We start from the raw sequence: 26,558 nt of genomic DNA on the forward strand, positions 1-26,558 counted from the left end.
CTTCAATAGGGCGATAAGCTTAGCCTGTGAAATATAAATTTCTTTAATCCGTCATATTATTTTTGGCATAATAATAAATGAAACCCCCATGATAAGCAGTAATCGTGGACAATAAACTTAACACGCTTTATCAATAACATAATGAAAAATATGTTTTTGCTGATTCTCAACCTGTGAAATTTCAAATTTCGAATTTTTCAACACACACGCAGTGTACACTTGCGAATGTAACATGTTTTGACAAAATCAGAAAGGAGCAAAGGTGGTACTTTATCGTCCCGCAATTATAAATAACTTCTAGGTTCGGTTGATACAAATCACTAAGTGCTCGTTCTATCAAATCACAAAGTACCTTCTACCTTAATGACAAACAGCAGAACTATACCCTGGTCGTTCGGTTGATTGAATCCAATCGTTAGTAATATTAATTCTGTTATTGCACCCCAATCACAACAGTGTTAACAGTGATTAGCGCCAAGGTAATCGAAGCATAGTTATGAACCAACAGCAAACGAGTGCGCGAAAGACTACGCGGAAAAGTCACACAACCAATACCAAGGCAGCACGCTTGCCATCAAAGAGAAGAGCCCGCGTCGATCATCGCCGGCAAGAGGCAGTGGAAAATCGCACAATCTGCTCTCATTGCCGGTTTGATCCTCGGACAGGACGGACGTGTTTTTTTGCTCACCACTGTTCTATCGGTTGCAATGTGCTTTCGGTCAAGATCGAACGTTCTTGTTCTGATCTAGTTTTCCGTAACTGTGCGCAATCGCGATTTGTGCGCGATCGATTCAAATCGAATGGTTGAAATAATTATCGGTTACGAAATTGTTTCACCACTAAACCTATCTCCATCAGGGGTATCGTAAAACAGCCGGAAAAGCGTGAGCTGTGCATATTTGTGAGTTGTTTTCGTGTTTCGGTGCGTGCTGACTGGCACTGAGGCTTTCACGTAACGCCCCGTGTGAAAAGTGCAGTGGAGATTGTTACATTGAGGCACTTCCCAAACCCCAGAGGTGGTGGGACGCGATCACTTTTCTCTCCCTCTTGGAAAGAGCTCGCAGGCTAATCAATCAAGCCAACCTTGTCGATCCATTTTTCTACCGTGTGCTTCGTTAATTAAGTCAATAAATTAAAAGTGAAACTCTCGATTTAAGACGGTCATCCGCGTGCACCGCGAGGACGCACTGAATTGTTCCGCCCGGCCAGGTGGTGTAGTGCTCATAGTCGAAGCGATCCAAATAAGGAGCATCGCTAGCGATCGATCGCGCGGAAAATCGGCCACCATCGCATAACACTCATTTGGCGAACTGAAAGTTAAAACAATATTGCGATTACCATTGTGGAAGACGACCAGGAGTGATAGTGTGGTTTCTTCGAGGTGCCACTGTTTGGAAAAATTACTGGCACCTTCCGAGAGAAGTCAATAACATTTAAAAGTGCAATCACTGCTCGCCCACAGTTGACGTTCGAGGCGGAAGATGGCCTTTTTCAAGAGCATTTGGAAGAACAACTCCAAGCATAAAAGTAAGTAGCGTTCGTTTCAGTGTCAATCAGATAATAAAAAATATCAACATTGCTATGAGCTTTAACTGCGCCAGACAATGAGGCGGTTTATTAAATATTTATAAAATTTTAGTAAACACTTTTTATCGACAATTCGCAAGATTGTATTTAATGGTTGGAGTTATCGACATCGTCAGCAGCATCCGATCTTCAATGCACTGATTATGTTCGATAGTTGGACCTAGTGGAAAAAGTCCCATTTCTGATAAATGCAAGCTGCTAACTGTTTGTGACTTGCATTTCACCGAAAGTGTATTATAGGAAGCACAAACAACTTCAAGACGTTATTGATTTTGTTTGATCTCTGTGTTGACTGAAAACTTTACGACATTGCTGTGGCTGTAAGTAAACCACTTTGCCCCTTTCAACTTGGATATTTTCGCATTATCCGGTTCATGTTTGGATACAGCGAAATCAAAGTGAACTGGTTTGCAAATGCACAGCTGACAACATTGGTAGTATAACCGCCTCCCATAAGCTCGATAATCCTGCTTCTGTTTACGTCGCAGAATTAGCTGCAATTCAGTACACCCTAGGGATTATCGAAAAAATGCCCACGGACCATTATTTCATCTTTACGGACAGTCTCAGTTCCATTGAGGCTCTCCGATCGATGAAAGATGTTAAGCACTCTCCGTATTTCCTGGGGAAAATACGGGAACATCTGAGTGCTTTATCCGAAAAATCTACTCAGATTACCTTAGCGTGGGTCCCTTCTCACTGCTCGATACCGGGTAATGAGAAAGCGGACTCTTTGGCTAAGGTGGGCGCAACAAACGGTGATATTTATGAAAGACCAATTGCCTTTAATGAATTTTTCGCACTTGTACGTCAGAATACGATCATCAGTTGGCAAAATGCTTGGACCAGAGGGGAATTGGGAAGGTGGTTACATTCCATAATCCCCAAAGTATCGACGAACCCGTGGTTCAAGGGGTTGGATGTAGGTCGGGATTTCATTTGCGTGATGTCCCGGCTTATGTCCAATCACTATAGATTTGACGCGCTCCTCCGTCGTGTTGGGCTCGGGGAAAGTGGTATCTGTGCCTGTGGTGAAGGTTATCACGACATAGAGCATGTGGTTTGGTCATGCCCTGTACACCGTGACGCCAGGTCTAAATTAATAGCTTCCCTGCAGGCCGAGGGTAGACAGCCGGCTGTTACTGTTCGTGATGTCTTGGCGAGCCGTGACCTATCCTACATGTCCCTTATATACGTTTTCCTGAAATCCATCCACGCCCCAGTCTAGTCCCGTTCCCCTCCGTCTACACCCAACAAAACGACAAGAACACGTTTGAACCTTAAGCACAAAACCAGCAACCAGACCCCGCACAACAGAACCAGGACCCAAGGACTACGAGCCTCTGTCCCAACTCACGACATCGTGGCTCAGCAGAACGAATCCATACATGCCATTCGACGATTATCAGACGACCATTGAACAACAAAACACTGATTGGAAATCCCATGCTAGTTTTAAGTTAGACTTAATTTCAGCTCGTAGTCGGCAGCGAGGATAAAAAATTTGCTTTAGTTTTTAAGTCATCAGATATAATTGGCGCCGTTAAACATTAAATTGTATTTGTGCCGTGTCAAATAAATGTTATGTGATGAATAAAAAAAAAAAAACATTGGTAGTGCTCGAATTGAGCCTAAGTGCTGTATTTCAAGCAGTAACCCACTCGGTTTCAAGGACCATTCATGGCCACTTTTGTTGGTGGAATGATTTGGATAGACGAATGTTGATGATCAAATTTGGCAATGTGTATAGTATCAATAATCGTTTTATAAATTACGGTTCGTTGCAGTACCGCTTTAGAGCTGCAGGGGTACACAGTTCGCTATGACCAGTCTATGACCGTGGGTTCTTTAATATCAGTTGAATGAGGAGGTTATTCGATGTCAAGGGTCCTCCCATTAAAAAAACCCTTCTTTCAAAGTTGAATTTTCCAAATAATTATCCGATGACAAAATAAAAGCTACTCTTATTTATAATTGCTGATCAGAAGAGCATAATTTGAGTCCTTGCCAGCGAATTATAACAAGTGATATTGACAGGAAGAACAAGTTCGGCTAGGGAGAATAAAATACGTATAAGGAAGCCTGAATGACAAGAATGTCATTTACTTTCAATGGTAATATTGCAACTTAACTTAGTAAAGGGTTGCAAGTTCCAATGAATTCTTGTGAGAATTTCAATAACAGTAGCTTGTCTTCTTGTTTGAAAAAAAAATTGATCTTTATTAAAGTACAACTTCTTGAGAACATTGCCATAGAGATTTTAGCAAAAGCGAGCTACAGCGATTTGAAGCGCGCCTTGTCACGGCACCACACGCTAAACTTGAAATTTATACACGATTATGTCGGAATGGTTTGCCGAAAAACTACCCAACCGATTGTCTTCATCCTTTTTTAAATGTTTGTTATTAACGTTCTTAGTTACGGACCAATGAAATATAATGGGTTTTATGATTTTAATTAACCTGCCGAGTCACCATCGTGAACACCGCAAGCCTCTTTAAAAAAGAGGTTTCAGGTTAACGGTCAATATCCACCAAAAATTAATATTTTTTTTAAGCAAATGCCTTTTTTACAGTTGGAAGACTATACTATTATAGCTTCAATGTTACAAAAACAATTGCCATACACTAAAAAATACTCAAGCTTCCCTGATTTTTTGAGCAAAAAGGTGCTCCTTAAAGAATAGATAGGTACCGTAAACTGGGGTGACTTTGATCACCGGGGTGACTTTGATCACTGTACCTCTTTTTTGAAAATGTGGTAAAAAAGCGCTCGTAGTGCTTGGGACTTGTCGTAATCTTCACTGAATGCGTGGATATATGTTCGCATTGCTACTACTCATGCATTTCCTGCTATTTCAAGAGTGTTTTTTTGGCTAAAATATTAATTGAAAATAAAGTGTATTTTTGGCGATTTTTGTTGCATACAAACAATTGGTTCAAGCAGATTCAAAACAACAAGTTACAATACGTAAAGTTTTTTTATTTTGTTCCCAGACTAGTTCTTAAGATGAACAAATATTATAACAATACATTTTATAGTTATTTTTGCAAGTTTTTCCTCAAAGGCAATGTTGAGTCCCAATATTCTCCACAGCGTATTATATATTTCTTCTTAACAAAAACCCAAGACGTGAAGTAACATGCAAATTTGGCCAATTTCATAAGTCATATTCCTCGTGGACTAGTTTTTGATGATTTTAGACCACCTTCTCTCTCAGTGGATAACAATTCATATATATTCTAAAAATTTTGTATGAATCTTGTACATTCGCTATTATAAACTGTTCACGTAGAATGTGAATAGCCCCCAAATTGCTTTCCATATTTATAAACTCGTTTAAGCCATTTAAGGCTGTTCAATTTAGTGAAAGTAGCAAAGTGATACACCAAATTCATCAAAATAATGAAGTGATCAAAGTCACCCCGGAATGATGATTGGTGTAAAATTTTTAGAGCATATTTAAAAACAGTGAAAATGTTGTTAAACTTTTGAAGTAGTGACTGAATCTTTTTCAATGCATGCCAGTACTTATTTTAGAAATATCGAATAATATTGTTTTCAGTATATTCTGAAAATATTTGAGATACAATCAAAAAAGTGATCAAAGTCACCCCAGTTTACGGTACTCAATTTATTTTTTCGATTTTGATATTTCTTCTTTCTTGTTTTGATAAAAAAAATCTGAAGTTAGCATGTGTGAAGGAAAAAACAACAACCTGCCTTTTTTTCACGGCAGATCTTGATCGGTACCTGTGATCAATTTGTTATAAATTGTTTAAAACAAAAGGTAAAAAAATTGAAAGCAAAGCAATTGAGATTTAATTCCTGTTTTATTCTATACACAGTTTTTTTTTTATTTAAAACTAGGGTTTGCAATATTCCCGAGAATTTATTTCCCGGGAACTGGGAGTGTAAAATGTGCGGCCTTTTTGGGCAAAATATTTCTTAGAGATGATAGGTATATATCGTCGGTTTCGTGCAACTTGCAAATTAAAAATTTTGCATTTTTGAATTTTTGGTAACAAACGATGCCAAATACTGTAAATTTTTCTCCCACGAAACCCCCTTTCAAAACTCACAAAAAATCAACAGTTATGAGCAGCCACTTCTTGTTATAAAAAATCGTACAACGAGCTCATAAAATGTGCATAATAGACACAAAAAACGTTCAACGCATGAACGTTCTCGAAACTATGATTTTTGAGTTGTGCCAGTGTTGCACGAAACCGACGATATGCTATCCCATTACACCATAGAAAATATTTGCTCAGAATTCCGTGTAAGAATTTGGAACGATTGACTGGAACGTTATTCCGCCATTTGCCGGTTTTCTGTGAAAGACTGAGACAAATCGGAAGGAAACAATAGAATACTGAATAATCAGTTGAATTCGACTAAAAAAATGTCAGTTTTAAAGCATTCGCATGCCTACGTAATTATCGCATTCAAGACCCTGATTTTGAGTGTTATTAAATTAATTGAAAAAGGTCGCATTGATTTACGGACTTCAAATTGTTTATCAATATAGGGGGATTAGGGGCATAATAAGCACATGGGGCGAAATGGGCACCCCGCTTTTATGTGAAACTACGCATTTTTTAATACAATGTGGTTTGTGGAACTCTTCCGTAGTTACTACAGTATCTCTTTATGTAGAACAAAAGTGGTTTGTCTGTTTAAAATATGGAAATATATTGAAAAATTCAACTTGGTTCCCGGATATTGGAAAAATTATTATTATTGCGCACTACAAAATAAGCTTCTACAGTCGTTTAAATGGCTCAATCAAGTATGTAGACACATCAATATGACGTATGGGTCGTACCCCAAATTTCACCATCATTGAAGTTTTGATTTTAAGCTATAATTAGTATTAAAATCTCATGTTAACTTTAACTAATTCGGTAGGGGCGAAATGGTCACCCTTAGGTGGGGTCAAATGAGCACACCTTGTCACATGAACTTACCTGAAATTCATCTCAGTAGACTTGTGAGTTTGTCTATTTCCATAGTCAGTGTTTGTTTACAGTGATGGTGCGAACTTTTGTTGGAAAATCTTTGAGACTAAATCGGTCAGAAAAAGCGACTGCAGGCAGAATTGGCCACCAATAAGGCGCGACGGGACATTCAGAAAACAAACCGCCAAGTATCATGGCATTCCGCGACAAACGTTGGCCCACTTCTACACAGTTTCACGATATGTTCTATTAGAGTGCTCCTTATACCCCGTGGGTGCTCATAATGCCCCAGTGGGGTGCTCATTCTGCCCCACACATCGACTGATTGCTAGTTTTTGATGCATGAATCTAATTTGTGTTTTTCACCATTATACGATAAACTTTTCAATTTGTGAATAGTGTACCTTTAATTATAGATAGTTAATTCAAGTTTTGCACTGAAGACAGCTTAATTTTTTTGTCGTTTTCCAAGCTTAAATCAGCAACCAAGTTAGGCCCCTATTCCCCTATTCATTATGCCCCTATTCCCCCTACAGGTATGTATCGAAAATTTTATCAATTAAAAATTCAACGACATTAGATAAAACGAATAATGGCCTGATTTTTTGTTTACTGAAAAAGACAGCAAATATTTTTGACAAATAATTGAAGCAAATTATTTGTAATAACAAGGCGAACAAATATTGACCGTCATTTTTCCAGCGAATATTTGCTTTGTGTAATGCCCACTTTAGAGCTGCTATATATAGTTTGGCGACGTCAGTTTTGTGTTTAATAGGGTATGTAGTTTTATTACACTGTTGCATAGAAAAAATACAGTAAATCTTGCGGAATTTTTCAAGGAACGCGGGTATCCAGGGAATCAACATTTCTGTTCAAAGGTATTTCCTGGGAAAGCGTTCCCGGGATTGCAAACCCTATTCAAAACCGGAGAACTTTCAGGAAGAATACGTAAAATTGTTTCATTATAGTATTGTGGATCTAGGTATTTCCCGTCATACTATGAAAATCACGTTTAATTTGTGTCTTTTTTCCAACGCATTCATGCAGTAAAAAGTACCTATAGTACTGTTTTATTACGGTCAACAAAATTTAATTTGACAAATTCAAAATGTTCCGTTGTTGGATAAAATACCAATTTACTATTCAGTAATATGTCGAGTAGTATTTCAGCCTCCCCAGCTGGTCTCGAGGTACGATGCTGGCCTAACAAGCCAGTCGTCGTAGGTTCGAGTCTCGACTCGGGAAAGACTGTTAGTGTCAGTAGGATCGTAGCGCTAGCCCCGCAATTGTCCTGTACACTTTTAACGGTTGGCTGCGAAGTCTGTGTATAGTAGACAGAAGATCAAGCTCCGAATCGGAATGTAGCATTGTTCTTCCGAAGTGAAATTTGAAAAATCTATATTGAGTGCTTAGTAGAGTGATTAAGAAATCAGAAAAAAACGAATTATAAGCATTCCGTTAGACTCTACTTTTTTCCGAAGTGGCTGGACCGATTCTCAGAATCTTAGTATCAAATATGCCCCATAGGTTGCTATTGAATCCCGTTGTAATCAAACTTTTAGCTAAGGCATTATGTTTAAAAATGTTAAAATCACGAAACTCAATTATCTCAGAGATTATGTAACCGATTTGATCAAAATTAGTGTTAATAGAACGTGCCTCTCAATCCTTCAACTAATAATATTCAAACAGATTAAAACCACAAGAGTTTTCAAGTTACGAAGAAAAACGCGTAAAAACAGTCAAAAATCATTTCAAAGTATTCTAATCATCTTTTTCAATGTATTCTAATTATTTAGAAAGGGAATACTTACAACATTCCAGAAATTACTGAAAAGTATCTTCCGAATGCAACTAAAACTAACAAAACTGGACGTTCGTGTCGGAGGCTTAAGTTTATGACAATACATCATAAATCTTCGAGAAAGAAAAAATATATATTGTAATTTTAATATTCATGTGAATGTATCTGTTTACGAGGGTGTGTGAATACATTCGAATGTGTGAGCATGTATGATGATGTGGGGATGATAGGGTGAGCAGTAATAACTGTTAGTGTTTCGCGGACGTGTTTAATTATAGATGGTTTAATCACAGATGTGTCTGCATATTTTTCGATTAGAGTGTATTCAAAGATCAACACAACTTGCAGGTTTGTTTTGAATTATTATTCGTTCAAGAAGAAGTGGTAATCATAAACGCAGAAAGAAAACCTGACCGTACACGCACTTAGACGACTCCGGAAGCCATCAAACGAGTGGGAGATCGAATTGAACACAATCCTGGTCAGTAGTCTGAACAAAGATGGCCAAGGAACTGAGAATTTCAACTATGAAAAATAAATTCGTGCTGAACTAGGGAGGATGCTTCAATATTATTTTTAAAAGTTTATTCAGAATCCAGATGTCCAGTCTAAATGGGAACTGCATATACCATTGCTGGTCTAAATATTTGTTTGTATATTAACAGTTTATTCTTGAGACAGAGTCTAGAATTTCTGTTGATAAGATTTTAGAAACATTTTATACACAGGGTGTTAGAGAGTTTACTTAAAATCCTTCAAGGGGTGATAGAGGACCCTATTTGAAGAAAAAAAAAATCTACGCATGTAGCCAAACTTTAACTACTGCGGAGTTATTTACTTTTTTCAGTTTTCGGTTATGTTTTTTTTAACGAGGTCTAGCACAAGAAGTATGATGCTCAGTTCTGTTGGTTTCCTAGGAAAGCTGAGAAATTTCTCAATCAATATCGTCTTAAAAACGTCTAATTATAGAGAATAAAAAGGATTTAGAAAGGAACAAATGTGAAATTAAATGATTTTTGAGAACTAAATTGCAATTTTCTCTCTGAAATGCGTGATAAACATGGGTTTTGTTGTTAGGAGCCATCCACATTCCACGTGGACAGATTTTTAACGATTTCAACCCCCCCCCCCTTCTCCTACGTGGAAAACTGCCCATATACATTCTAAAAATGTTGCATGGACCGTGAACAATACACAGAGACCCCCCCACTCAAAACTGTCCACGTGGAATATGGACCAAAATAAACATTGAAGCCTACTCTAAAAGCACCCTGTATTTATTGCACCATGTTTGGATATTCTCAATATGTTCCTTGAAAGTAAGATGACACCGCTCATCTTAACAACGTGATTAGTGGTGGGTTTGAGAAATGAAACTCTTGGTTTATGAGGGAAAATAATTAATTGCGTTTTTGATGCATTAGGAGAAATCTTCCGTTTCTGCAAGTACGATGAAAATATATCTAGACTTTTTTGCAGCATATGGCACGAATGCTTTTTTCGTTTGCGGAAATTCTTGTTTCGTCACAAAACAGAGGTTTCTCACATCCTAGTTGTAAATCAGAAAGATCAGAAGTCAAAATATAATATAATATTGAGCCCAAGATACTTCCTTGAGGTACACCAGTTCTAACAGGCAATTTAACAGATTCACCATTTAAGAGGGCAGTCAGCCAAATAACTTTGTGTTATTTTAATGATTTAATAAGGAAAACAGAAAATGGACATTTTAGCAATTATTAAACCTTCATGCCAAACACAGTCGAATGTTCTATGACTAAATGCGCAGCTTTAGTGGAATAGCCCTCAGATTGTTTAGCTCGAATCTTATTAGTTATTTGTTTTTGAAGTCCTTGATAACTGAGCCGTTGAGAGCAAAAGTGGTACATGTGCCATTAAGTTAATTTTTCAGAAGACGCGATAAACGAAAACACTTAAATAGTAAATTATTTTCAACAATTTTTTCCAACATAACTGCACTAAATCATTGCTGGAAAGGTTTCAAAAGACAGTACATGAAAGCATAACTAGTTCTGGTTGAGAAACTTACCCAAACTTCAATGGAAAAACCTAAATTAATCCACCTAGCGGTCAGACTCAGCCTTTCTCATTCAAACTTATTATTTGTAAAAAAAAAAATTAAGTGAATGCTTAAATCCAATAAAGGTATATTCACTCTATTATTGCTTGGATTTTCGGCTCATCAGTCTTTAAGCTGAACTAAACGAAGTACTGCCTCTTTTCCTCCAACGTTTCGACAATATATTTTGTCTTTATCAAGAAGTCTACAAAAAACAAAGCAGAGATGTGTTTTCCCTATTTTAAAACCTTTTCCGAATGTCTGGTACTTACTAAAGCTTTTCGTTTTGTTTTCATTTGTAACTTATTTAATACATAATTAACTGTGGTCTGTTTGCGTTTATCACATAAAATGGAACTATTTTAAATAATTTTTGTCATTGAATAATCTAGAAAAACTTGTACTCGGAAAAACATTATTTATGGTTATTCGTTGATTTCATTGGATGTGGTTTCATTGTTCACATGCATTCCAAAGGAACTAGTATGCCATGACGTAATTTGTTACTGGGACCAAATAAGACCAAACGCTAAGAACATTTGCTTGGACCTGTTTCTGGAGCTGGTTGAATTTTGCATCGACGCTAGTTTCTTCAAATTTGATGGACGGTACCACCAACAGGTCTTCGGAACAGCTATGGGCAACCCTTTATCGCCAATTGTAGCGGAGCTTGTCACAGAGGTATTGCTTGATTGCGTACTCAAACAGCTTAAAATCAAAGTGCCGTTCATCAAAAAATATGTCGACGATTTAGTCACTGCCATTCCACTCGATCAGCTTGACTACGTGCTCAAGATTTTTAATAGCTACAACTCTAACATCCAGTTTACCTGTGAAACAGAGAAAAAAAACCGGTTACCTTTCCTTGACATGCTACTTGTCAGACACGATGATCAACATATATCGACGGAATGGTACCAAAAACCGATTGCAAGTGGCCGTTTTCTAAACTATTTTCGGCGCATCCACCTCACCAAAAAATAAACATGGCCATCAATTTTATTAGTAGAGTGAACAGGTTGTCCACCGGCCTATCGGAGTCTGCAAAAGTCAACATAATGGACCAACATTTGAAGCTGAACGATTACCCTAAGACACTGCGACATCGCCTGATCAACCAGAGAAACTGTAGGAGTACCGAGCAACATAGTTCCAACCAATCGCCGAGTGAACACCTGGAATACACTTACCGGTCAAAAGCATACATTCCGTATCTCACCGATAAGATCAGTAAGTTCCTGAAAAACGATTACAAAACAGTTAAGTTAGCCACACGAAAGACAAACATGGCCAAACAATATTATACACAAACAAAAGATAAAATAGCAAAAGTCGACCACACCAATGTTATTTATAGTATTTCATGCAACGACTGCAGTTCACAATATATTGGCATGACTACAAATAAGTTAAAAACACGAATTAGCGGACACAGATCGAACTTGAATGCACTGCAGAAACTTGTTGACACAGGCACCGACATAGAAGATCCACAATTCGCAACACTAAGTGAAAAGACAGCACTCTTGCACCACTGTATTAGAACCCAACACACATTTGATCTTAACAATGTTAAAATACTCGACCAACACAGAAACACAACAGCACTACCGATTCTGGAAATATGCCACATAGCAACGAACAACAATACAGTTAACAAGAAAAGTGATACAGACGGGTTAAGTTCTATTTATGCAGGTGTGTTTAACACAGTAAAAAACAATAATAAACAACATAAAATTCATAGACGTCATGAAACTGACAATCATGCGCACTCAGACAATCTGATCTAGATAAAATTTCGACAACACACTAGTAGAAGATTAACAATTGTGACCATAAATAATGTTTTTCCGAGTACAAGTTTTTCTAGATTATTCAATGACAAAAATTATTTAAAATAGTTCCATTTTATGTGATGAACGCAAACAGACCACAGTTAATTATGTATTATATAAGTTACAAATGAAAACAAAACGAAAAGCTTTAGCAAGTACCAGACATTCGGAAAAGGTTTTAAAATAGGGAAAACACATCTCTGCTTTGTTTTTTGTAGACTTCTTGATAAAGACAAAATATATTGTCGAAACGTTGAAGGAAAAGAGGCAGTACTTCGTACTTCGTAAAGACTGATGAGCCGAAAATCCAAGCAATAATAGATACACGTCACAGTCGATAGCATTCACATTACGGTATATTCACTCTTTGGGTTCTGAAATATTGATGTTGTAATTGAAGCATAAAATATAAAATTTGACGTAATTTTAGTGCTTTAGAAATAACGAAATAAAAGAAATGACTTTTAATTTCGAACAATTTAATCACGAGCGATACCGGGAACGTTCAAATAGTACGATATTACATTCAAATCATGTTGAGGCCATATATATTGATCAAAGCAGGTATAGTGTTGAATAGTCTTTGAATTTCTTTTCTTTCCAAAACTTTTGAACAGCATATCAAATTATGAAGTTTGTTATTGTTAAGTTTGAGAGATGACTCGTTTGTATGACACTAGTTATGTTCAAATTAGTCGTGAAATACTTGAGATAATAGACTTTCGTTGTTTTAACAATTTAATACATAACGGTTGCTTAAGTTTGATTACAATCAAATGAAAAGGAAACGTATAGGTCAGCCAAACTTTGAAACCTTAGTTTTTGCAGTGATTGCTATACCTTTCTAGGAGAAAGGCAAAAAGTGACCATGATGCCATTTCTATCATAGCTTTTAATTTCAACTTCGTAGCTGTAGTTTTAAAGAGTATGCGGGATACATTTCTTTCTATAACTTTTAAACCACATGTTTAAACATTATGAAATTCGTTGTTTAAGGGTTTAAAAGCCCATCAATTTGAATTCAACTATATTCATAGCTTCTGAGATATAAGAGCGATTTTCAGATTCTAACACAGCGCCAAAACTTAAACATTGATTACAATGAAATTCAATAGCAACCTAAGCGGCAAATAGACCCTTCATTTGACACCAAGATAGAAAGAATCGGTCAGACCATCGCTGAGAGAAGTGAGTGCGAAAAAAGTTGCACATACACACGTAAACACACACACTCACACACACATATACACCTATACATTCATACATGCAGAAAATGCTCGATTCGTCGAACTGAGTCGAGTAGTATATGACATTCGGCCATTTGGATCACTTTTCTACCTTTTAATTATCCAGTGATCGTTAGGAGAAAGTCAATATGTTTACTTCCATTATGTGATTTCACATTTTTATGAACAACGGACAAAGTTACAATCCGATCCGATCCGATTATAATGAATTTAAATAGCAACATATGGGGCAACTAGACCTATCATTTGACACTAATTTTGCAAAAATCGGTTCAGCCATCTCTGAGAAAAATGAGTGAGTTTAAACAACCTCAGGATAACTTTTCTCTACATAACTTTTGAACCATATGTTCAATCATAACGAAACTTGAAAGTTAAGGGCTTTGGAGACAGCCCGATCATTTGAAAACAGTTTTATTGAAATCGGTTATGTGGTTCCTGAGATATTGATGTTTCGTGATTTTTACATTTTGATACATAACCTCTAAACTAAAAATCCGATTACAATGAAATTCAATAGCAACCTATGGCGCAACTAGACCTTTCATTTGCAATTAATTTCATGAAAATCGGTCCAGCCATCTCTGAGAAAAGTGAGTGAGAAAAAAAAGTTGCACATACACACACACACACATACACACATACATACATACATACAGAAAATGCTCAGTTCGTCAAAAGGGGTCGAGTGGTATATGACATTCGGCCATTGGGACCCCTTTTATACCTTTGGGTTTTCCAGTGATTGCTATACCTTTCTAGGAGAAAGGCAAAAAGTTCTGTTTCGACAAAAAAAAGCGACTTGGATTGTTTATAACTTTAGTTGTTGTTAATCAATCGCTAAAATCGTGTGTACTTCACTAGATAATCTAATGAAGGAGCTACAGTTAAAATTTCAAGTCAATCGGATGTAAACTTTTTCAGTTCTACTGCTCGGGTTTTGAGAAAAACGCGTTTAAAGTTTCAAATTGCTATAAATCTTAAGAATCGCAACAGTAAAGCCCCTAATAATTTTTTACCCTTCAGTCAGCTACTCCTGTGCCGTAAAGTTGTCCTTTCTGGGCTTTATCTTCCTCTTCTACCTTTTTTGCCTTTCTCCTAGAAAGGTATAGCAATCACTGGAAAAACCAAAGGTATGAAAGTGGTCCCAATGGCCGAATGTCATATATTACTCGACCCCTTTCGACGAACTGAGCATTTTCTGTATGTATGTATGTATGTGTGTATGTGTGTGTGTGTGTATGTGCAACTTTTTTTTCTGACTCACTTTTCTCAGAGATATATGGACCGATTTCCATTAAAATTAATTGCAAATGAAAGGTCTATTTGCGCCATAGGTTGCTATTGAATTTCATTGTAATCGGATTTTCAGTTTAGAGGTTATGTATCAAAATGTAAAAATCACGAAACATTAATATCTCAGAAACCACATAACCGATTTAAATAAATTTGGTTTCAAATGATCGGGCTATCTCCAGAACCTTTAACTTTTAAATTTCGTTATGATTAAGCATATGGCTCAAAAGTTATGCAAAGAAAAGTTATCGTGAGGTTGTTTAAACTCACTCATTTTTCTCAGAGATGACTGAACTGATTTTCACAAAATTAGTGTCAAATTAAAGGTCTAGTTGCCCCATAGGTTGCTATTGAATTTCATTGTAATCGGATTATAACTTTGTCCGTTGTTTATAAAAATGTGAAATCACATCGATCACTGGTTAATTAAAAGGTAGAAAAGTGATCCAAAATGGCCGAATGTCATATACTACTCGACTCAGTTCGACGAATCGAGCATTTTCTGCATGTATGCATGTATAGGTGTATATGTGTGTGTGAATGTGGGTGTGTATGTGCACCTTTTGTTTCGCACTCACTTCTCTCAGAGATGGTCTGACCGATTCTTTCTATCTCGGTGTCAAATGAAGGGTCTATTTGCCGCTTAGGTTGCTTTTGAATTTCATTGTAATCAAACTTTTAGTTTTGGCGCAGCGTCAGAATGTAAAAATCGCTCTTATATCTCAGAAGCTATTTACATAGTAGAATTCAAATTAATGGGCTTTTAAACCCTTGAACAATGAATTTCATAATGTTTAAACATGTGGTTTGAAAGTTATAGAAAGAAACGTAACCCGCAGACTGTTTAAAAGTATAGCTACGATCAAAATATGTGGCCTCAACATCATTTAAATTTGATATTGTACTATTTCAATGGTTGCGGCCTTGCTCAGGATTGAAGTTGAAATAAAAAGTCATTTCTATCATTTCACTTTTTGCCTTTCTCCTAGAAAGTTATAGCAATCACTGCAAAAACTAAAGGTATAAAAGGGCTCAAAAGGGCCGAATGTCGTATATCACTCGACTTAGTTCGACGAGCTGAGCATTTTTTGTATGTGTGTGTGTGTGTGTGTGTGTGTAACGCTCTCCCAATCTCACTCCATTTTCTCAGAGATGGCTGAACCGATTTCAATGAAATTAATTGCAAATGAAAGGTCTAGTTGCCCTTTAAGACCCTATTGAATTTTATTGTAATCTGATTTCTAGTTTAGAGGTTATGTATCAAAATATAAAAATCACGAAACATCAATATCTCAGAAACTACACAACCGATTTAAACAAAATTGGTTTCAAATGAATGGGCTACCTAAATAACCTCTAACTTTTGAATTTTATGAAGATTGAACATGTGGCTCAGAGGTTAGAAGTTAAAAGAAACGTGTTCTGGAGACTATTTCTCACTCATGTTTCTCAGAGATGGCTGGACCGATTTTCATAAAGTCAGTGTCATATGGAAGGTCTTGTTGCCCCGTAAGACTTTATCATTTTTTTTTTGCAAACGGATTATTACTTTGCCTGTTATGTTTAAAAATGTGAAATCCAGCTATGAAAAGAAACATATTCCGAAGACTACTTGGACTCACTCACTTTTCTCAGAGATGGTGGACACGATGTCCACAAAATTAGTGTCAAATGAAAGGTCTAGCTGCCTCATAACTCCCTATTAAATTTTGCTGTAATCGGACTGTAATCTCTTCTATAATGTATCGAAATGTGAAAATCACGAAACTTCATTATCTTAGAAACTACACAACCGATTTGAACAATATTAATATCAGATGAACGGGCTAGTTAAGGGTTAACTGATGAATTATAATTGAATACGTGGTTTCAAAGTTTAGCTGACCTATACGTTCCCTTTTCATTTGATTGTGATCAAACTTAAGCAACCGTTATGTATTAAATTGTTAAAACAACGAAAGTCTATTATCTCAAGTATTACACGACTTATTTGAACTCAACTAGTGTCATACAAACGAGAAATCTTAAAAAATTACAAATATCAAACTTCATAACAGTTTGATATAATTTGAAAAGAAATTCAAAGCCTATTCAACACTACACCTGCTTTGATCAATACATATGGCCTCAACATGATTTAAATGTGGTATCTATTTGAATGTTCCCGGTATCCCTCGTGATTAAATTGTTCGAAAATAAGAGAATTTTTTTTTTTGTTTCGCTATTTCTTAAGCGCTAACATTACGTCAAATTTCTTATTTTATACTTCAATTACAACATTAATATTTTAGAACCAAAAGAGTGAATATAAATACCTTTATTGGATTTAAGCATTCATGTACATCTATTTTTACAAATAATAAGTTTGAATGAGAAAGGCTGAGTCTGACCGCTAGGTGGATTAATTTAGGTATCAGACGCGGTATCAGACAGTCGACGCTCAGTGACTTCGACGCGGTTGGCGTCCGATCCCACGCAAAACTCAAACTTGTCACTCATATTGAAGTACTTTTGAGTATAACTCACAGTTAAAAAGTATCAAAAACTCAAACAAAGAACGTACACAACGAGAACGGCTGATCGACTAAACAAATGGAATTTGTGAGTAAACACGTGCTGTAAAGACGCTGTAACGGTCGAAACTTGATGCAGCGACCTCTATACTACAAATTTGAAACACGATATCGTTCATAGGTAACTTCCACTAGTTTACAAAGCCTCGAAATTAAAAACAAAAACGAGCATCGCCAAAATAAACGAAAAATGTTTTTTTGGAGCATGAAAGTTGTTCGGTAAAAATTGATTTGAACGAATTTTGAAATCAGTACTTGGGCGATGTAGATTTTGATTCTGGGATAGTTTTAGCATGATTTAAGCCAATAAAAAAAATTTGGTAGATATTACCTCTTAAGAACCGTCGTATGCACCATACTGCTTCTGCACCTTTGACCTCTTACCAGGCGAATGCTACACAGGCTTGATGTGAGAGTAATTTTCCGGGTTTTATTTTTTCTAAAGAGCGACATGTCTCCTCGCGTGATTCGAATCCTCTAGACTTCTATGCATGGGGTTACATGGGTATGGGGATATTCCAAACACAGTTTCGAAAAGATTTGGGATGAAATGTCTCAGGACGTACTATAAGACCGACGTTTTAATTATTATTATTATTATTCGATTAACATTGCCTCCATAAAAATGACTAGGAATGACTAGGAAAAGAATATCTGGTATTTTCAATTTTTGAACACTTTTAAAGTGTGTTCGAATTTATTGAACACCCTGTAGACGTATATTCGATTGCATGAATGCGTTTATATTCATATCTGTGTGTATATACTCGTCTATGTGCTTGTATGTTCGTGTGTGTATGTATATGTGTGTACGCGCATTCAAATTCGTATGTTTGTGTATAACTGTTCTTATTTGTGCGCTTGTGTGTGAAATCTCGTATGCATTTGCGTTACTTTACTCAAATGACCGTATGTCCTACGACATTGCCTGCATGACATAATTCTGCAAACTTGCTCGGTCCATGGCTGCCCGCTTCCAATTTCGCTGACATCCTACACTTGCCACTTGCCTACACGCTCCACCTGGGCTAACCACCTTGTTCTTTGCGCTCCTCTTCGTCTCGTACCAATCGGATTCGGCCACTTTCAGGATGTTGGGTTCACCGTAGAGAGCTCATGATTTATTCTCCGTTTCCACATTCCGGTCTCCTACACACCGCCAAAGACTGCTCTTAGCACCCGTCGTTCGAAAACTCCGAGCATGCTTGTAGATAACAATTGTGGTGGCGAACCAGCCTGTGGCTGAAAGCCACCCTAATAAAGAAATAAAAAAAAAAGATAACAATCAGTCTAATAAGCGTTTTGTACAAGGTGCACTTCGCGCGGGGACTTAGACGTTTTGGCCTTATTTTTTTGTGGATCCCATAGTAAACACGACTCTCGCTGATAATTCGTCTCCCAATCTCACAACTGGTACAGTTGTTCTCAGTCACCATTGAGCCAAGGTACACGAACTCGTCGACTACCTCAAACTCATCACCGTCGATTATCACAACACTACCTAGGCGTGCCCCGTCGCGCTCAGCGCCACCCGTTAGCGTGTACTTCGTTTTAGACGTATCTTTCTTCAATCCAATCTTCTCTGCTTTACATTTTAGTCTGGTGTACTGATTCGCCACCGCCTCAAATTTCCTGTCAACAGTGTCCACGTAATTCGCAAAGCAGATTAATTGACCTGATTTAACGAAAATCGTGCCCCGCGTGTCTATTCCCGCTCGCCTCACAACACCTTCTAGCGCAATATTGAACAGCAGACAGGAAAGACGAATTCCATGTCCCCTGCGGGATCCAAATAAGTCGGATAAAACACCCGAAATCCTCCTTTGTCAGTTTGGTAAGCCTCCCGGGAAGCCGTTCTGGTCGAGAATTCAACGTGTTATAAGCGGCGTTGAAGTCGATGCAGAGGTGATGCTTAGGGACTCTATATTCGCGGCACTTTTGATCTGTTGGTTAGTAGTAACAGTCGCTGGAAAATTATTAGAGATATCATTTTGTAGGCGGCATTCAGGATAGTGATCGCTCGGTAGTTCTCACGATCTAGCTTGTTGCATCTCTCGTAGATGGGGCGAATAATCCCATCCTTCCACTCCTCCGGTAGGCATTCCGCTTTCCAGATCTTGACAATCAGCTGATGCAGATAACTAGCCAACTTGCCCGGGCCCATCTTGAGAAGCATCGTTAACTTCGCCTATCGATGGGGGCGGCACATCTCCGTCGCTTGCTGCACCGACAGAGTCTCCTGCGTCGCTGTTCTGGTCTCCGGTCTGTACGCCATTCAGATGTTCATCAAAGTGCTGTCTCCACCTGTCGATCATCTCACGATCATCTGACAAGATACTCCCATCCTTTTTCCTGCACCATTCGGCTCGCGGAACAAAGCCTTCGCGGGATGCGTTGAATTTCTGATAGAACTTTCGTGTTTCATGAGTGCGGTACAGCTGTTGTAGTTCTTCACACTCCTCCTCCTGAGTGACTGTTCGCCGGGTTCGTCGCTTTTTTTCGTGGAAGAGTTGATTTCCATTTCTGTTTGTATCGCTCCACGTTCTGACGGGTGGCACTTCGCAGCATTACTGTCCGCGCTGCGTTCTTTTCATCTGATATCTGCCGACAGTCCTCGTCAAACCATTCGTAACTTCGACTCGGTACTTCGCGATCTAAGACGTCCTTCGCTACACTGCTGGTGGCTAACTTGACGGTATTCCAGCAGACCTCTAGAGGGGTTTCTTCCAGCTCGTCGTCTTCTGACAGTACAGTTTCGAGAGGAAGCGCGTAATTTTCGACTACTTCGGGTACTCAGCCGCGCGAGATCATACCTTGGCGGCCTACAGTACCGTATGTTGTTCACAACGGATAGTTTTTAGCGTATCTTCACCATCACTAGGTAGTGATCCGAGTCGATGTTAGCGCCCTGACGTGTTTTGATGTCGGTAATGTCTGAAAAGTACCGACCATCTATCAAAACATGGTCGATTTGAGTTTCTGTTTGGTTAGGTGATCTCCAGGTGTACCGATGCTAGGAAAAGGTGCTACGTATGGCCATGGCCATTTTTATTCGTCAGCCGGTGTGCACTGAATCGTCCAACTACCGGTTTTCTCCTCCTGACCGACCCGAGCGTTGTTATCCCCGTAAGAATCTTGACATCATGTTTTGAGCAACGATAATATTCACGTTCCAACTGAGTGTAGAATTAGTCTTTGTTGTCATCAGTACTTCCGAGGTAAGGGCTGTGCACGTTTATAATGCTAATGTTAAATAATCGGTCGAAAGGCAAGCAGAGTAACTGTTCGCCGGGTTCGTCGCTTCCACGTTGGCTTACGGGAAAACTTATTTCAGTCTCTGAAAAAGTTATGTTTGCTAGGGGCACCAAAATCCAGGAATAGTTAAAAAGTTATAATCTCTCATGTTTTTATAGTTTGAGCTCTAGAGCAAAACCTTCGACGACGGTTAAATTCTTGTTATAATTAGTTACGTTTTGGGTTTTGTTACTGTTACATTGGCGTGGCGAGTGAAAACAAACAATCTTTGTTTGTCTTTGGGTGATTGGATGTGGACGTTGATACATGAATAAAAATTTATTAGATGTCTTTTAAAGTCTGGACACGCAGTATTATCTTTTAAATGACTGATTGTTGTTTATTGAATAATACCCCAAATATTATCGTGGATTATAATATTTGGGATATTATCCCTCTAGTGCCCAATGCCGCCTTTTGGCGGACTTCAGTTAAACCTCTAAAAAGCTTCAGTAATTACTTGAAAAGTGATAATAATGGTTTATAGTGATATTACCGAAGCCCGTCTAGAAATTAACTTGGGCACTAGAGGGTTATATTATAAACTCGCTGCGTAGGGAACTTGCTCGAGTTTTTTTCGCGGGCCTTGTTACTCATAGGGGTTACGAAAATGATATTTTTTCCGTCTCAGACAAACGAGTACCAAAAAACATTCAGTTAAATTGATCAGTGGCTGGAAAAATGGAATAGGAATCAAAGAAGATAGGAGCAAAACTTGTATCCGGAAACCCGATGATTGTTACGCTTTTTACGAACCGAAACAAATCACTCGCAATTGTTGTGATATGTTGGCCCTTTAAAGCTGGTTTTTTTTTTCTAACTCTCACTTTTGTATATCTATTCCCATACATATGATGTGTCATGATCGCAATAAATATAACAAACTGCACAGCAAACATAACCACTATAATACCCCAACGTGTAATTCAATTTGTCTCAATGGAAAACGAAGATGGAAATGATTCATTTTCCAACACTTAACAGCCTTGTTTGAACCGATTGCCTTCAGGCAATTACCAGCATTTAATAGTCTATCAACATCGCATAACGAAAAAGGCCAGGCAGGAAAATCTAATTTTTAATTAAAATGCGGTACCATCATATGATGGTGAATTGTGTGATTCATCGAAACGGCAAATGGCGCTTTGTTACCACCAGTCTTCATTTCAGCCAATTCAAGCTCAATGGCAGGTAAAATGATTTCCAATCTTCGTAAGAAGCAACGTTTGAAAGTACAATCCATTCCGAAGTGGTAGAGGTACCACTTTTTGGCTTCAGCTTGTGAACGCGTTGCTACAATGTGCGCGCACCTGAATACGAAGTCCTGCGAAACCAATGCCACTGGAAAATGATCCACGCTGTCAACAGCAGAATTTGCATTTTGATCTCGATTTTATCGGGCAAAGTAATTACCGTGTTCACTTGTACGTACAGTGAGAGGTGGTTTAGAAAGTGGCCCAAGCTCGGTGCGTGTCGCTTGTCTCTTGCGTTATACCTACTTCAAACGCCCTCTTGACTTGACCATAAGTGTCATAATTATCTGCGATATGATTAACATAAGCCTAATTATGCAACGGCTGATAGCTGCTGCTGATCGCATAACTGTGGTATACTGAGAGCAATTTATTTATATTAAAATATTAATAGTACTCAGACGCTATTAGCCAGCGTGGTGGCTGATAGATGATGGTAAGTTTGAGGTCTCTTTACCTCGTTCGGTCCAGTAAATGGTTAACCGGAAGAAAAGATTATTCATTAAGATTCCACGAAGTATTTAGCATATTTCAAGTAGTTCACTATCAACGACGGATGGATCAGTATCAAATCTAGTTAAATTTCATAAAACCTTCAAACAAACGTACAATATTTGAAACGCTGTGGGCATTTTTTTATTCTGCAAGAAAAATTCAACATCAACGAAAAGAAAATTTAAAAAAACGGAGAAAAAACCGTTACATATTAACAGCAAGAATCATCAGGTTTCTACCTTTAGTGAACAAGCCTATGTTTCTCTCCGACAAAGAGGAATCGAAATTCGAAATCATTGCAAACCATTCAACCAAAGATGCACAGCTGCAACGTTCTGTTAGTGCAAACTCATTTGAAACAAATCAATCACTAGGTAGTAATAAATCGATCAAGATCACAATGCCGTAAACCAAAATATGACTTCCGCATTGAGTTGGTACTAAGGATAGTAGATAAATTAAATAACACTTCAAAAGGCAATACAAAGTTACACGATCGCAGACTCATATTCGATGCAGTGCCGACTGCAGAAGTCGATCTGATGGAAAACGGCGGTTCAACACTCCTTCTATCTGGGTTATTGAGCGCCAATCAATCAAATGGGCTTGTAGATTACCACAATGTAACCTCAATTTAATTTGAATGAATTGCTTCTTGCCGAAGGAGGGCTGCGCTATTGCAGCGTACCTTCAATCACCCGAGCCTGCACTATCAGAAGCATTCTATATTCATAACCATATCAACTCAGGGTGCAGGAGCGTTTGGCTTTTGTGCTGCCCTCTATCTGTTACAAAAAAATAACATTCAGGCCGATATCGTTCAGTTACATACGTATGCGCCGTTGAAAACAATCATATAATAATTACTGCCTATCGGTAGCAGGCGGCGGGCACCAAACGCGACCGATTGCCACTGGCCAGCGAGGCCCACCTTTTGCTGCATGAGATAGGGTCCAGCTTATCGTTGACTTGCCCGAAGCGGCACCAACCACGGTGATCACGCATGGTCAACTGTAATGAGTAGATTGGCACACCTCAGTTTATTTCTTTGCGAATAGCTTGGTTCTGAAGATAACAGTTCGCAATTACGTAAAAACCTTTAAAAACAATTCATTAATCGCCCGATGTGAATAACCATTCTCAACGTATTGTTTTTTTTTTTTACCTAGAATTATGCGAGGAACTTGCTTTGGCCAATAACATCCGGGACTTTTCGGACAATCACGAAGAGCTAGAGGATGGCTTTGAGGAGGCGATAACATATAGCGTCAAATATTTGGGCAATACATCGATCCCCACCCCACGGTCTGAAAGTTCGACAGCGGACGCAGTGAAGCGGATTATTACGGCTGCCAAAGGTTAGTTAAAGTATGCTGCATGCCAATCCCTTCAAAAACTAATCCGTTCATCATTTCAGGAAACAAAAAGCTTCAACGTGTGACCCTTTCCATTTCACCGAAAGGAATCGAAATGCAGGACCCAACCACGGGAGAATCGCTCCTGCAGGTGTCCATCTACAATATTTCCTACTGCTCGGCAGACGCAGCCCATGACCACGTGTTTGCCTTCGTTGGTACCAGCTCCAACCCGGAAACGGAAGTCAAAGAGATGTGCTTCCGAAAGGATCCCGAAGAGGTGGAGTTCGAGGGACCCCTCGTGTGTTATGCCTATCTTTGTCAGAAGCGTAAAATGGCACAAACGGTGACGCTTACCGTGGCCCGGAGCTTCGAGAGAGCATATCAAATCTGGCAAAACAAGCAGTTTCATGCCGAGCGGAAGCGGAAAGAGTTGGAGAAGTTAAACGCAACCAACCGAGCGGAAAAAGATAGCAGCAGCAGCAGCAGCAGTAGTGGTAGTCATTGGCAGTCAAAGTCGCAGGGAGCAACGGATGAATGCGACAACCGGAGTTTACTGATCGATTTCAACTCGGACCTGACGGCAGAAATTTGCTCCAAAGATCACCGCGATCTATTGCAGAATACTTGGGTGAGATTAATATGATTGAGATATGTGATCTAAAACAAAATCAAATTATATCGTAATTGCAGGTATCATTTGAAGATGATCCGTCACCACAAGAGTTCTTCACAGTGCCAAATCTTAATGCTTCCAGCGCATGGAGTAGAACAGCCATTTGCTCTAATTAAATCCAGTTTTTTTACTATCGTGAGACGATTTTAATTTTTTTTTTATTAACATAAATACGTGCAAAAACGAATATCTTTAAGTAAATGTGATATAATTCGAAGTTTTGATATTACTAATAAAGGAGGAAAAATATCAAATGAATGTTATTCCAATACAATGGCTGTAAAAAACAAATGGTATTGTCAAGTCTATTTTTAATGCGTTATATTGTCAAACATGACTCTTTCAAATATTTTCTGCTAGGGCTAGTTGTTCCATCAAGGCAACCAGTGAAAAGTTTCCGTGACAACAAAGTGAAAAATTTTATTATTCTTCATCCAACTTCGAATAGAAATAGATGTTCTTTAGTCAGGAACAGGAAAGGTGCACCGTATCAGCGAAGTTCTCCGAACCAAGAAAGTAGAAGACCGTAGACACCAATGCAGCTAAATGCATTTTGTGAAGGACTGATTTTTCAACAACCACCTTTGCAAGGACTGCAACCGCAATGGCCACAAAGAAGGATACTATTTCTGTTCGAAGATGTCGAATTCGGCTAATTTCCCTGCAAGTAAGCCATAACAAGAAGCGAAAGAAGAGTTCGCCAAGTTAAACACCGTGGAGAACGACGCAAGCATGTCTGCATAGACAACGGCCGTACTGTTTCTCGCCGAATCGATTCTGCAAGCGACATCCGTATCATTTCACAGGGCGTTTGGTCAAACTTTCGTTTGACCGTGACGTTGCCATCAAATAAAAAAACCGACGAGGGGGCTTCGAATGGATTGACCTTTTGAACCCCTGATTGATTCCGTTTGTTTCCATCTGCAACCAAGTCGTGTCGCTGTCAAAGGTTGAAGCACAGTGACGTTTTCAACGAAAACCTGGGATTGTGCAATCGCACCAAGGCTCAGTTCCATTTCAACCTGGAAGAAAGCCTGTTTTCTATCCAAAACGATCTGTTCCATTCCACTCTATTTCGTTGGTAGATGAAGAACCGGCTCCAAAGTCTAGGAGTAATTACACTAGTTGGTTTCTCGGAATGAAAAGCCCTAATCATTATCGTAAGGAGCACGGACGGCCGAGTATGCATGTGTGCGAACTACTCGTTCAGGAAGCCAACAACTTTCCGGTTCCAGAGAGAATTTTCGCACAACTGGCAGGAAGTCAAGTTAACAGTGACAGCAATCTGTCCGATTCCTACTTGCAGTTCGAAATAGCCGATAAATCGAAGCAGCTTTTCACTATCAACGCGCATGAAGATTTGTTTCGCTTTGTGAAGACATGTGAAACATGCGAAGGGTGTCATTTGGTGCAAATGGCGAACCCTCCGGAGCCCTTGACGCGCCGTATTCTCCCAGAAAAACCGTAGATTGATATAGCGATAGATTTTCTGGGACGTATGCCGCCATCAGAATATTTACTAGGCATCATTGACTATTATAGCCGGTACATGAAAATCGAAATCATGCAACGGCACGGAAGGGGAAGACTGTGAAGCGTTTGGAGATTTTCAGGACATGGGGTCCGCCTAGAACGATAACTTTAGACAACGCGAAGTAGTTCGTATCAACGGACTTCGATGAATACTGTAGGGAAGCTAGAATACATCTCAATCATACATCACCTTATTGGCCACAGGCCAATGGAGAGGTCGACAGACAGAATCGGTCGCTTCTCAAGAGGATGAAAATAGCTCATGCCCTCTACAATAATTGGAAAGCGGAACTTGATAGTTTTCTAGAGCTTTATAATAACAACACAGAGTAGGAAATTACAATCCATGCTACCTCAAATCGACGCCCTAGAAACAACTCCGCCAAGCTCTGATTTTCGAGATCGGGATTTCGGGAAAAGATGCTACGGAAAGACCGAGAAGATTCCAGGCGTAGAGCAAAACCAACTGATATAGAGGAGGGATATGTCGTTCTAATGAGAAACCTGCTTTCAACGAACAAACTGTCAACCAACTTCTTGAAGGAGAAGTTTACTGTGCTGAA

General features: G+C 38.6%; 1 protein-coding gene across 1 annotated transcript; it reads left to right on the forward strand.

The window, feature by feature from the left end:
• The first annotated feature begins 635 nt into the window (after positions 1-635).
• On the forward strand, positions 636-24,753 carry LOC129731649 (low density lipoprotein receptor adapter protein 1-A-like). Its single transcript, XM_055691811.1, has 4 exons — positions 636-1,527; positions 23,601-23,789; positions 23,849-24,417; positions 24,480-24,753. The coding sequence occupies exons 1-4, from the start codon at positions 1,482-1,484 to the stop codon at positions 24,576-24,578; spliced, it is 903 nt and encodes a 300-aa protein (XP_055547786.1). The 5' UTR covers positions 636-1,481; the 3' UTR covers positions 24,579-24,753.
• The last annotated feature ends 1,805 nt before the right edge of the window (positions 24,754-26,558 follow it).

Source organism: Wyeomyia smithii, chromosome 3 (assembly GCF_029784165.1).
Source record: "Wyeomyia smithii strain HCP4-BCI-WySm-NY-G18 chromosome 3, ASM2978416v1, whole genome shotgun sequence".
NCBI lineage: Eukaryota > Metazoa > Arthropoda > Insecta > Diptera > Culicidae > Wyeomyia > Wyeomyia smithii.